The 12,727-nt window shown below is 38.3% G+C and overlaps 1 protein-coding gene across 1 annotated transcript; it reads right to left on the bottom strand.

Moving 5' to 3' along the window:
• Nucleotides 1-2,364: 2,364 nt before the first annotated feature.
• Nucleotides 2,365-12,270, bottom strand: LOC131326529 (polyadenylate-binding protein 2-like). Its single transcript, XM_058359345.1, has 6 exons — nt 12,118-12,270; nt 11,916-12,018; nt 10,517-10,587; nt 3,021-3,212; nt 2,735-2,862; nt 2,365-2,614 (listed from the first exon to the last, which is right to left on the bottom strand). The coding sequence occupies exons 1-6, from the start codon at nt 12,163-12,165 to the stop codon at nt 2,566-2,568; spliced, it is 591 nt and encodes a 196-aa protein (XP_058215328.1). The 5' UTR covers nt 12,166-12,270; the 3' UTR covers nt 2,365-2,565.
• Nucleotides 12,271-12,727: the final 457 nt, after the last annotated feature.

Genomic DNA, 12,727 nt, shown 5'->3' with positions numbered 1-12,727 from the left:
ATATTGTTTCTTGGGATGACAGGTGGTAAAGGAAGAGGTCAGATTCATTTAAGTTAGGAAACGAATAAAAGGGAACGGAATGGGGTTGAACTAACGGAGTTGAAGAGAGTTGGAGTGGGCAACGTGACAGCTGGAGAAGGCTGGGACAGAGGGGTAGGACAGGGAAACTTGGACAGGGGATCCGAGTTGGCTCCGTTCCGGAACCAAAAATAATTCCTTATTTTTTAAGAAGACAATTTCAAGCTTAAAAATTATGAATTTATTGAAATCTAAAAATATGCAATATGAATCTTGTTTGGAAAATCATTTACTTTATTTTTGAGTTTGAAAATGTGAAATAAGCTGCTTATTTTTTAAGAAGATTTCTGGAACGGCCCTAAGTTAACCACTCTCTCCAATCCGTACCTGATGCTGTCAGAAAAAGGATGCTAAATATTTACTACTCCTAATTGAGACGGCTCCGTTCCGCAACTCAAAATAAGTATTTATTTAAAAAAAAAACAATTTTAAGCTAAAAAATAATGTGTTTATGCAAATAATTTTCTTATCAATATGGATTTTGTTTGATAGATCTCATCAAAATCTTTTATACGGTGCAAAAAAAATTAAAAATTTATTTTTCATTTACATTATTTTTGAGTTTAAAAATATAAAATAAACTGCTTATTTTTTAAGAAGGTTTCTGGAACGGGGCCGGCGGGTGTAAACATTTATTTCTTCCAAATCAATTGCATTGCGACACGTGTCAAAACAATAGTCCAAATTTATAAAACATGGCAACGTGGTGCAATGCAATTGATTTATAGGAAACAAATATTTACACCGACAGTATAAAGAATTTACTCTCTTACTAACATTATAGGTGAAAAATAAGTGCATCAAATCCTCGCGGGATTTTTTATTTCCAACGTACCCCCCCAAAAAAAAAAAAAAAGTCCTCGCGGAGAACCCCACAACGGGGGCATGATGCATAGTATTTGTTAAACCTCTCATCATCTCAATCGTAAAAAAGAATCGTTGCACATCAGTGAATCCAATGAAACTTTTTAGCCGACACGGTATTCTCATTTTCCCTATCCAATTTCAATTTTCTGTGTTCAATTCTTCATGAGAAATAAATCTACAGGCAGATGAAGCTGAGAACTTACCATTACCGGTGTGTATCCAAGAGGGTGAATCTGGGATGGTGGATCTGTGGAATAAGTGTTAATCAGCTGGTTTAACCTAGCTTGATTCCAACTTTTGTCATGATTAATGCAGTCAGACACCTTCAGGTGGTAATGATCAATAATATTATGGGAGTTTTCAAGTGGCTCTTGACCACACCACCAGTCCTGCCAAAAATAAATATTTTCCCCGTTACCCACATTCCATTTAATACTCTGATTCATGATCTCTCTAGTTCTTATAAGGCTTTTCTAGGGATGAGAGCATCTCCAACGGGAGATGATGTGGAGCCTGTAACGGTAATATTTGACATCAATTCACAATGCAACCCAGGTGCCTAGTTCTACCATGCTGAAACCTACACGACTTTGAAGGGAAGCCCAAGCCTGCTAACTTTGGCAGCGACCTCCTGCCATGCCAAATTTCAAAAATTGACGATTAGGATTTTGAAAATGTGCCTGTTTGAATAATATAAATTGATAGTAGAAGGGTTGGAGAGGGATAGCTTGATGTCAAATAAATAATAATTGGCATAAGGGTTGGAAGAAGAGACTTTGATGTCAAATTGGAGATACCAAAAGTGCCACATAAGTCTTTAAAAAAAATTTGACTTCTCAAATTTGAAGTCAAAAATTGGAGATGCTCAGACGCTCTACCATTAGAAGGCCAATCTTTTAAATTTTAATTGTTGAGGTATTTCTTGCGTAAGAGGGTGATCCAAAGGGGATTTCTTTCGCTAATTACCCTCCAACTAAACTTTCGAAAGGAAAGCAAGATTATTAGTTCCCGCCTTACGTAATACGTATACCCAAACCTCCATTTTTCTTGCTTCCAACACACATTAATGAGGTGGATCTTTTTAGTATCCCTTTTATCACCCCAGAGGAAGTTACGATTACGAGCGTCAATTTCTGGCAAAAACGATGATCTTTTTGACAGTCATACATTTTAAATGGTTTGCATCACATCGTGAGGCCCGATATTAGCCCCATTTTGAAGGGAGTGAAAAGAGGTTACAAAGTGGGTGCATATTGAGTGCGTAGCCTAGCATTGTCGGAGGATTTTATGTTTTTTAAGCCCAACTGTTGCCCACCACTTTCTCGCAACAATTCATGACCACGGAGCATAATACACACAACCGTCACTTACTAACTACTCATAGCTCCTTCTTGGCTTCAATTTGATGCGAAAGGAACAAAATGCAATGAGAGCTCACCATCTGATAAAACTAGTCACAAAAAACGATGCCTGGAAATTGCTTCTAAACATACTGGACATCACGGTAGGATTGACTATCATAACACCCCCAACAGCTTCAAAAGCTAAAATTTCGAAAGAAACTCATTCATCATTTTATCGATTAACAAGATAATATTTGTCTTCAGAAAAAGTCAAGTTTCAGTAGTACGGGCTATAACGCATGGGCATTCTGAACCTAGGAACCTTCCTGCAACAAAGTAAACAAAACCAGTCAACGATCCAGTTACTGAGAAGTGGGGAGAGTTCAAGATTTGGTTGGTGCAGTGAAGTGTGATCCAAGATGAATACTGGACAATAACAAGCATACCCGTATCCATATGGAGGGTAGAAATAAGTTGGCATATATTTACTCCTGGGTCGGTAACCCATGTAAGGGTTGGGGCGCGGTGGACGGAACACCTTCATCCCAGGAACATTAGTCCGCTTGGCTGATATCTGAAATGACATTTTGAAAGAATGAACAAAAAATGCAAGTGTTAAAAGACAAAAACTGAATAAAAGAGATTACACAAATAAAAAGCCTAACACTTCATATTGCAGAGAATCTTAAAGGATATGCTATACTAGTATCAGCGAAGATCATCATTTTGGACCTTCAATTGGCGGCCGTGAAGTTCAGATTCATTCAGAAGAAGAGCTTCTTGCACAGCTTCTGGTTCAAGGAATTCCACATATGCATACCCCTTCGGTTGGCCATACTTGTTAGTCCGAATGGTGACTCTATTTACTGTTCCACATGACTGAAAATGCTGCTGCACTTCCTCAGGGGTACAAGAATAATCCACCTTTGAAAAGCAAGTTTTAACCCATCAGTTGCCTCCAAAAAGAAATCCATCAGAATAGAATAAGAAATGAACACAAGAAAAGTAATAACAAGACCAAAGATCATTTTCAGGCGAAGAACTTCAGCAAGAAAGCTAGCACTGTGCTGGTATATCTATAAATCAAACAATAACGAAAGAAAAAATAGCTGCTACAAGTCATGATCCGCCATTTTGTTGCAAAAAATGAAGGCATCAGCGTATGCAAATGTGGAATCTACATATTTGATGCCTCATTAATGTGTTTCTCAAAATTTAACCTCGCCTCCTAAGCTCCTCCAGATGCTGTGATCTATTTAACTTTCTGTTTTCCCTTCAACCTTTTACATAAAATTGCAAGACAAATGACTCCTTAAGAGCAGAAATAAAGTATATAAGTTTCATATATTTGAATCAACAACTTAGCGCTGGTGAGGTCTTTGCACGTTCGATGCTCGTTACCATAAAGAAGACAACTAATAGCAAAAAATAGAAGTTCCATGTGTATTCCCTGCCATGGAGATGCATTATGCAAGACTATGAGAAGGGAGTGAAAACAGGGAGAAAAAAGAAAGAAAGAAAAAAGAAGAAGATTACAAACCCCTCACATAAACAGCAAAGTACCTAGATGTCCTTGAAGCAATAACCACCACCAATGGATGCACTCTGGCTCAGCAGGTAAAACATCAGAGAACGATGGCCAGTCTCACTCTTTCAAACACATTACTCATCCAACCTGATTAGATCTGGGTGTATCCATTCTGATCTTCCAGCATAAACTCATTCGGTTCTCTCCACTACCCCACATTCGACAACAAAATCCATAAATACCATGCTCTGTTTTCATTTCTCTTACAGGAGCATGAATCTTTTAGATTTCACTGGTTCTTTCAGTATTTCCTTATTTCTGTTGTTTGCTTTCATTTTCTGTAAATTCTTCCTAACATTATATTCATAATATTTGCTTATTTTATTTTCTCCCACCATCCCATTTCATATTTTCTTTCTCTTTTCTTTTCGTTTATTTTTTGCACGCAGCTATAGATTTATTTTGTTGTCTTTCTCTAGTCAATAATGTGTATGTACATCAAACAACTGACATCCCAACAATAGTTAATCAGAGAACTCGATCAATGAGGCACGACCCTGCGATAGAGTCAAACATGTAGTCAATCAAGAATTAACTAAAAATGGCCTTCAAATCATTTATCATCTATTACCATGAAATAGTAGATAAATTCTCAACAAGAGGCTTAAACCCATACGTTGTTCAAAATGCAGAAACCAGAAGGCAAAAACCGTGTATCTACCCATCAATATACAATATGTTGCATGCATATAAATCTTCGGCATGGACATACATGTACATATATGAAAACCAAGCTCAGGATAGGAACTGGAATATCATAGAGACAATCAAATTGAATCAGGCAATTAGTGGTGATAGAGATCTGGTACTATGTTCAAAGTGTCTCCTTCTAGAACCACATACCAAGGCAAAATAGCAGTTGACATCAGGTGAAGGAAGAAAGGAGAAACCAAATGTCGATAAGAAGGTGAGAGGGGAGGGAGCACTGACCTACCCTGTTGCTTATGTGTCATAAAAGACAGGATCATGGCATACCAAGATGTGATGGAGGACCAAATGATGGACTGGTGCATGGCAATATATGTCACCATATATACTGATGGACACATCTAATGACCATGAATGGTTATTCCAGTGACTACTCCATCCTCTCAGCTCTGCACTAGACTGCAAACACTTGTTTCCTAGCTTTTTTACATAATTTCAAAAGTACTATTACCAAAACACCTTTTCTTTATTAACGCTCTCAATCTGTCAATCCTTTTTTTGTTCTGTCTCTTCACTATTACACCTATCAAACCTTTGTAAAAAGTCATACTGCCTGTGTCCCATAATGTTGGTCCTCTATTCCATTTTGGGATGTCCCAAAATAGAGTTTTTTAAAAATGTTTTTATCCCTCAAACTACCACCCTTTTTTCTACGTCGTCCTTAAACAACCAAAACCACCCATTTCGTCCTTAAACTATCCAAAACCCACCCATTGAGTCCAATTAGTCCTTTAATGAATCGTTTAATGAGTCCAAATCCCATTCTTTGGACTCAATAGGTGAGATTATGATAGTTCAAGGACGAAATGGGTGGTTTTGGTAGTTTAAGGATGAAGTAGAAAAATGAGTGATAGTTTGAGGGATAAAAACATAAAAAAACTCCCCAAAATATTAGCCCTATTTGAAAGTCAACTAAAAAAGTGTGTGGACTTCAAAAATTTACCCTTCATAGCTAATTAAAAGTAGAGGAGTGCTAGGGACAAAGAAAATTGGCAAAGAAAATACCCTTAAAGTATACATGAACGGCTCAGATTCACTGTGCAGTGCATCTGAGCCGTTCATGTACACTTTAAGGGTATTTTCTTCCACCTAGCATTTCTCAATCAAAGTAACTTTATAAGTGGGATTCAAGGGGTGGAAATCAATGCTCATTTTGAAAGGAGACATGTATTTAAAGCTTGTCCCCTCAAAAAGTTGGAATCCCCAAAATGAACCAATATTGTGGGACGGACGGAGGGAGTAACATTCAACGTGCTAAGCATGTTTGGAGACTGCTCAAGGAGTGTCCACCAAGTTCCTCGTACTATTGAGTGCACACTTAAGATATGGGTCACCCGTGTCCTGAATTGTCAAGGAAACATGAGTGTATGACTTGCTGTATATGGAGACTTCTTTTGCATATAGGTAACCCTGCCTCAAAACTTCCCAATCAAATTTCTCTTAGCAACTCTTCTTTCTTTTCTTCTTTTGACATGTAACGTCCTCCAACAACCATGTTTCTCCCAAAATACAGACTTCATTCTTAACAAAGGAATTTCACAACAAATTGAGTCTCTAAAGGAGTCAAACGGAATAGAGTAACTGACAACCTAAGATCAGTCCACTGCTGTAACAACGTAAAAGACAGAGGGAATGACCACACCTAAATAAGTCTACTATACAATCTATATTAACCCAAAGACATAATTCTCTCCCTGCTTTTAGTTTCAATGGTCAAAGAAAATTATGTACTCTAATTGGTCCAAATTAAACAAATATGGGTTTCAAAGATAATCAGTTTCCTCTCCAAACAATATCCTCTACTGTTGGCTTAACCGAAAGATCTGCTGAATGGACTCTTTAGACTCCCATGAAGGAGGCAATAGATAATTGCAAATATGAAGCAAATTTCCCCAACAGATTTATTTGTTTCAACATCCTCTCTTGGTAGATACTAATGAACTGTTTTTGGTAGTTCAAAAGAATGGTATTTTAAAGGTGACCATAGTTAGAATATTTCAAAGTTAACCATAGTATTTTGCAGTTCCTATGAATCCTAGGAATCTGACAATGACAAGCGCGAACCCGCGCGCGCCCCCCCCCCCCCCCCCCCCGGTTCTGAAATGAGACCGAACTCCTCCGTCACCGTCAGGAATCATCGCAATCAGTGTACTGCCATTAAAAACAAATCGTTGTTATACTTTTTGACTTTTCTCATTTTCTTCCTCTTTTCCGGAGGTCACTAATATTTCCCACTACTTTCTCAAATATACTTCTTTACCTAATAGACAACCACTAGTGCCTTATTCAGTTATTCCTAGTAGCAGCAACCACAAAAATCCAATCCATCCACAGCCGATACAACCAAACTCTAAAAAAACACTTCATTGTTGGTGCACACCACTACCAAAATCACATGCTCTCAAAAACCATCAAATACTTAACTGGATCTCCATCACAGGAAGTTGCATTTTGTCATCCAAATAAAGCAGGAGAAACGAAGAAGCCTAATTAATTGACAAATATCCATAGTTTGGTACTAATATTATAAAAACAAAATTGAAATTGTAAATGGTGGACCAAAATAAAGCACACAAAGAAGCTCTTCCCCAGCCTCTAAAGACATAACGACATATTTCAGATATCTTACATTTATGATAATCTTCAGCACGGGTTTTCAGTTTTTCATTTGAAAGGATTTCTTTCTGCTTTTTGCTATTATTTTGTAACAACTATCATGAATTTCACAATTCTTGTAGACAACATTATATAACTTGTTTGCTAACGGGTAGGGCTGTAAATGAACTGAGCCATTCGCGAATTGTTCGAGGCTCGGTTCGACAAGAGCTCGTTCGAGTTCGATTCGTCTGCTAAAACTGAACCTGAACGTCAATTCTAGGCTCGTTCCGTAAACGAGCCGAACCTGAGCCTAACGGTATTCGGCTTGGTTAGGCTCACGAACCTATACTTAAATTTAATTAATAATTCAATAGGGGTCTATTTGTAAATATAAAAAATTTTAAGGTTGTATATAAAATTCAATACTTATTTTTCCCCCAAATTCTATACGATTAATGAGAGAGTTTGGGTTCGCTCGAGTTTAATGAGCTGAGCCGAACCAAACCCGAGTCTTGACAAGCTCAATTTGAGCTTAGATTCGGCTCGGCTCGGCTCGGCTCGGCTCGATTCGTTTGAGTTTAACGAGCTAAACTCGAGCCAAGATCTTCAGGTTCGAATCGAACCCGAGACGAACTCGAGCCAGACTAGTACCTTAACGAACCCAACCGAGCCGAACCCGATCCTTGAAAAATTTTAACGAGCCAAACTTGAGCCAAGTTGTTCAGACTTGAATCACTCGAGCCAGACTAGTACATTAACAAACCCGAGCCGGACTTAATAGGGTTTGGCTCGATTCGGTTCGTTTACAGCCCTATTAACAGGGAAGGTGTCTCCTAATTGTTTGATGGGTTACACATTTCATTAAGTGCACATAATGAACAATGATTTTTGCTTTGACATGAGAATAATTTTTAGGATAAAGGTATTTGTGTCTTGACCCTTGCGCTCTAGGCTATATTAGGGGTGGATAATTCAGCCAGCTTTTTTGCTAAAATAGCAACAAAAAGTCTACAGGTTTGCCTTCTGTAATTTAGCCAGAAAGTAGCTCAAATATCCGAAACAACTTAGATATTTCAGCCCCGCTTCTTCCTCAAAAACCCAAAAAGGAAAAAAAAGGCTTGATCAATTTAGCCCAAACAACTTAGCTTTTTTACCCTACTTTTTCAGCAAAAAGCTAAAAGGGAAAAAGCTTGACCTTGGAGTTTTAAACATCCCTCACAAATTTAGGCACATAACATCCTTACCTAGTCAGAGAAAACCCATTAAATAGATCGCGTTGTGTTGACACCCCAATCCGGGCTTTCGGATTATCTTCAAGTTTGGCTCGATTGGCTCCCCGATGATGAAATAAGGAAAAATATACCTTCAAAGGCTTGGATTGTTACTCCTTCCCTAACCTCAAGAAAACCCCTTTTAAACATATAGGGTGGCTCCAGGTTCAATTGCAAAAGAGAAAGATGCGTTTGCTTTGTCAAAAACAACTTTTTCCATGACACACCGAGGGTAAAATGGGTACACATTTCAATGTATAAAACATCTTTGAGTGAAACCAATTGGGTTAGAAAGAGGACTCGACAAGCTTTCCAACGCTTCAAACCGTGCTCAAATCCGAGTTCGGGAGTGTCCGGGGCACCCCCGCGAAGTTTGGTGTGCTGTGCTAACGCACAATACCGCGCAGCATTCCAAAAAATTTCAAAAAAATCACTCCACCGCAAAAGATTTCAATACACTACACGGCATTTCTCATTATGCTGCGCGGCATTTCGGAAAAAGTTCTGACAGTTGCAGAAACTTGTCGGCCATGCCTAGTCATAAAAGCTTCTGCCAAAAACAACGCAATTCAGAACGAGCATTGAATCGATTCGGTTTTGGCTCAACTCCCACGCTCCACCATTATGATTTTTAACCAATCTCTCTTTAAATAGGTTGATCAAACATTTTCGGGATCCCTCTTCTCCAATCCATCTCTACACACACCCCATTCTCTCTCTAAAGACAATACACTGATACATCACTCCTCTCTTCCAAAAAAATCCCATTTTTCTTCAATCAAGCTCACAAAACTCACTCAAATCTCTCCTAAACTCAGAAACCCAATTGATTTTAGGGGTTTTCAGTCCAAATCAACCTCCACTCCTCTGTTTTGAAGCACATCCAAGCCTTGAACAAAAAGGTATAAATAAATTCCTTGGGCTAAACCATGTTTTGGCCTTGAGGGGAGCTTACTGAGGTCCTTCCCAGTCTTGCTGTACTGGTTTTAGGCCTCAAACTAGCTTCAAAAGCAGGAAAACACCAAAAATCAGAAAACTACGCTGAAACAGTGTACCGTGCGGTGTTTTATTGTGCCGCAAGGCACACTGTGATATACCATGCTGCCCTCCGGTCTCTGGCTCACGGGTCGATCATTGCCTGTTAAACCGGAGACACCATGGATATATTTCAGAACATGTTTTCATGTTAAAAACCACTTTTGAACTGTCATATTTTTCAAACACCTTCTCATTGGTTTTTAACCCCATTGTTGTGTGTCAAAATTAACTTAAAAGGGGATTCAATCCCTTTCAGCATTCAAAACAAACATAAATACTTTTCCGTGAGGTCCCTAGTTCATTTTACAATATGAGGTTGAAACGGTTCTGAAATAAGTAGACTGACGTGCTGCACGGTGTGATATTTACGCAGCACGGCATAGCAAGACATCGCACGGCGTTTTAAATTACAGTAACAGCTTTTTTATGTGTACTGTCGCATTTATTCTTGCATGCATGTTCATTTGATCTATACTGTTCACCTCACACTCACATTTCAGTAGCATTTTAAATTAAAAATAGTGCTCATTATTTGCTTCCATTCCCTGGCTCCCAAACCCAAGATTTTCAAGGTTTTTGCTAGACTATAAGCCTTGTCACTTTTCTCTAAAACAAGCTCTCGGTTTCTTGGATCATCCATCTTTAAAAATCCAGGTGGCAATTCTTGAGTTCCGGTCGGGGAGCCTACACGTTGCATTTAAAAAATGCTTCACAAACTACGCAGCATCTTGACATAGCAGTAAGCATTTTATTTTCTGTGTGTTTGTTTGCATGTGTAGTGGTAAATTGCACTCAAAGGAGGCTCTACCGCTCCACATTCACGTAGACAATCAAACACAAAGTACTCAGTTTTGCTTCCAATAGCAACAAAAACACAATATATCATCCAAATGAAATGTGACCTAAACCAAACATGCACCATAAGCTAACAATCCATATCGAAGTTTGAAGTAGACGTAACTTCTATCAAGATAAAAGAACTCACGATGGGCAACCATAAACTTAAAACAGAAGAGAGGCCTCACATTGCCGACAAAAACTGAACGAGAATCTACTTCCTCCCTATTTGCCTGACTTGCTGCTGCAGCGGCGGGATCTGATTTTAGTAGGAAAGAAATAAGTGAATGAGATTAAGAAGCATGCATGCAGGAAGATGTTAAGGTCCTGCCAGTGCTGTCACTACTTCAACACCACCATCAGTAATGTGTAATACAAATCATGATACATAACCAATTTAAGATGAGCAGAATACACTGCCATCATCTTCATCTTATCCTCACTTTTGTCCAACTCTATAATTTTCCTAATATAAGATAAGCAGTTGGTACTAGTTTTCCCAATTCCATCTCAAATCTGGAAGCCAATTCTAATAATTGTTTTTTGTTGAACTGGAATTCTAATGATTGTTTAAAACCCATAGACAGAACCATGACATGTCCTCAGTGAAATCAAGTTATACGTGAGAGCCCAAAGAAAGAAAAAGAAATGCATGAATGAAATGCAGACACAAACTTCAAGGTCCTGAAATTGATTGACACTATCATACAAACATAATGTCTTTTTCGACTTCTTAGAATCTAGGACTTTCGAGTTTGAGTAGGACACGTCACACGTGACCTTATTTACACTCCAGCAGAATGGAATGGTGTTTGAAATGGCACTGTCTTATCCCAAATCCATTCCAGTATGTACAAAGAACTAGAGTGGGCAAGGCATGCCACAATGCTCCTACATTAGGAATGAATTAACCCATCATATGACATTAAAACCCCCATTAGAGTTTGAACATATAAAACGTGAAGAATTCCTCATCATTCTTAGTACACAAACCACAAAACGGTGCCTACCATATGACCTACCACTTTTTCAGCCGTTGGATCCAGAAAGAATGAATCTTAAGACCATTGATCTGATTCCTAACCAACTCTACTAAAGGCCTAGCCAACAACCAGTTTCATTAGAAAACAAAAACTACCACTATGGGTCCTAAGTCTAAACAACTCAACTTTTAGTCAAAATCAGTACCATATATTATGAGTTAAAACTTAAAGGTTATAACCAAACACTAACACATTTTGATTCGCCATTTAGGGCATGTTTGATACAGGATTTGGAGAATGGAATTGAACTCCCAATCCCGTGGGGCCCCCACGGCGGAAGGATTCATTCCAATCCCATAAAACTTTACCTTGTATCAAACATGCCATTAGGTGGCCCCATTCACTTCAAGTCGTAACACCACTACTTTGGCAACAAGGAAACACCACTAAGGTCGTGACTAAAATAATAATTCTCCAATATATAAGCCTATTTTTACATGATAGGTACATAGATTATGGAAAACTAACAATGGGAGATAATGCAGCGAAAAAGAAACGTGTTAGAAAACCCTAGAAGAAGTGGGGAAATTGGGGAAGGGAGGACCTTGCACAGAACCCATCTCCTTCTCGACCTTGGCCTGCATCTCGCGGAGGGCGGCGGCTTCGTCTTCCATCTCCTTCAGCCTCTTCTTCATGTCGTCCAGTTCCTGAAAAAGTCATAAACATTTTGACAGTTAGGTTTTCAGACGAAAACGAAGCCTGTAAATAGTAATTGAGAGCAAAAAATATAAACGATCTGGAAGAACCATGACAGCTCCGTCGTCTGCTCCGGCCATGTCCGCATCGCTGTCCATCTCTGTCTCTCTCTGCCTGTCTCTGTCCCTCTCCTATCGTCCGTCTGTGTGCAACAAAGAGATTTTGGCTGAAATGTACATAATTTTTAATCAAATTTGAGGAATGTCATCTTCTGAAACGTTTTAAAAATATAAATAGGTAATCACGTCTGTTCTCTTTAGATAAAAATGACAATTTTACCCTATACCAATTGCCACTACTTACTAACGCATTTGTTGGATTAAAAAAAAAAACAACGCATTTGCTTCATCAAAACATTAACTCCTTTATTTATAGAATAAAAAAAAAAAAATTGGATTAAGCACTTGAATTATCCGATTGAGCCAATTTTTTATAAGACCATTTGCAAAAATATTTTAAATTAATAAATGGTATGAATCATTTGTATGAGACTCAAAAGTAGATTTCATATGCCGATCTGTACATGGTCAATCAAGTCTTCCACTTAGCCAGAAAAGAAAAGAAAAAGTGCAACACTATTATAGGTTGAACAAAAAAAAAAAAATCTTTCTTGCTCAATCAAGTCTTCCACTTAGCCAAAATCACCAGTCAAATTCAAAA

This window comes from Rhododendron vialii, chromosome 5a (genome assembly GCF_030253575.1).
Source record: "Rhododendron vialii isolate Sample 1 chromosome 5a, ASM3025357v1".
In the NCBI taxonomy this organism is placed as follows: Eukaryota; Viridiplantae; Streptophyta; class Magnoliopsida; order Ericales; family Ericaceae; genus Rhododendron; species Rhododendron vialii.
Note: the sequence above shows the minus strand (reverse complement) of the source record. Positions and strands in the feature narration are given on the sequence as shown.

Bases quoted from the DNA above. Each gene is read 5' to 3' on its own strand.
- LOC131326529 (XM_058359345.1), bottom strand. From the start codon at position 12,165: ATGGACAGCGATGCGGACATGGCCGGAGCAGACGACGGAGCTGTCATG. The intron at 10,588-11,915 runs GTCCTCCCTTCC...TACTAAAATCAG, and splicing joins GGAGATGGGTTCTGTGCAAG to ATCCCGCCGCTGCAGCAGCA. The intron at 2,615-2,734 runs GTATGCTTGTTA...ACTTTGTTGCAG, and splicing joins TACCCTCCATATGGATACGG to GAAGGTTCCTAGGTTCAGAA.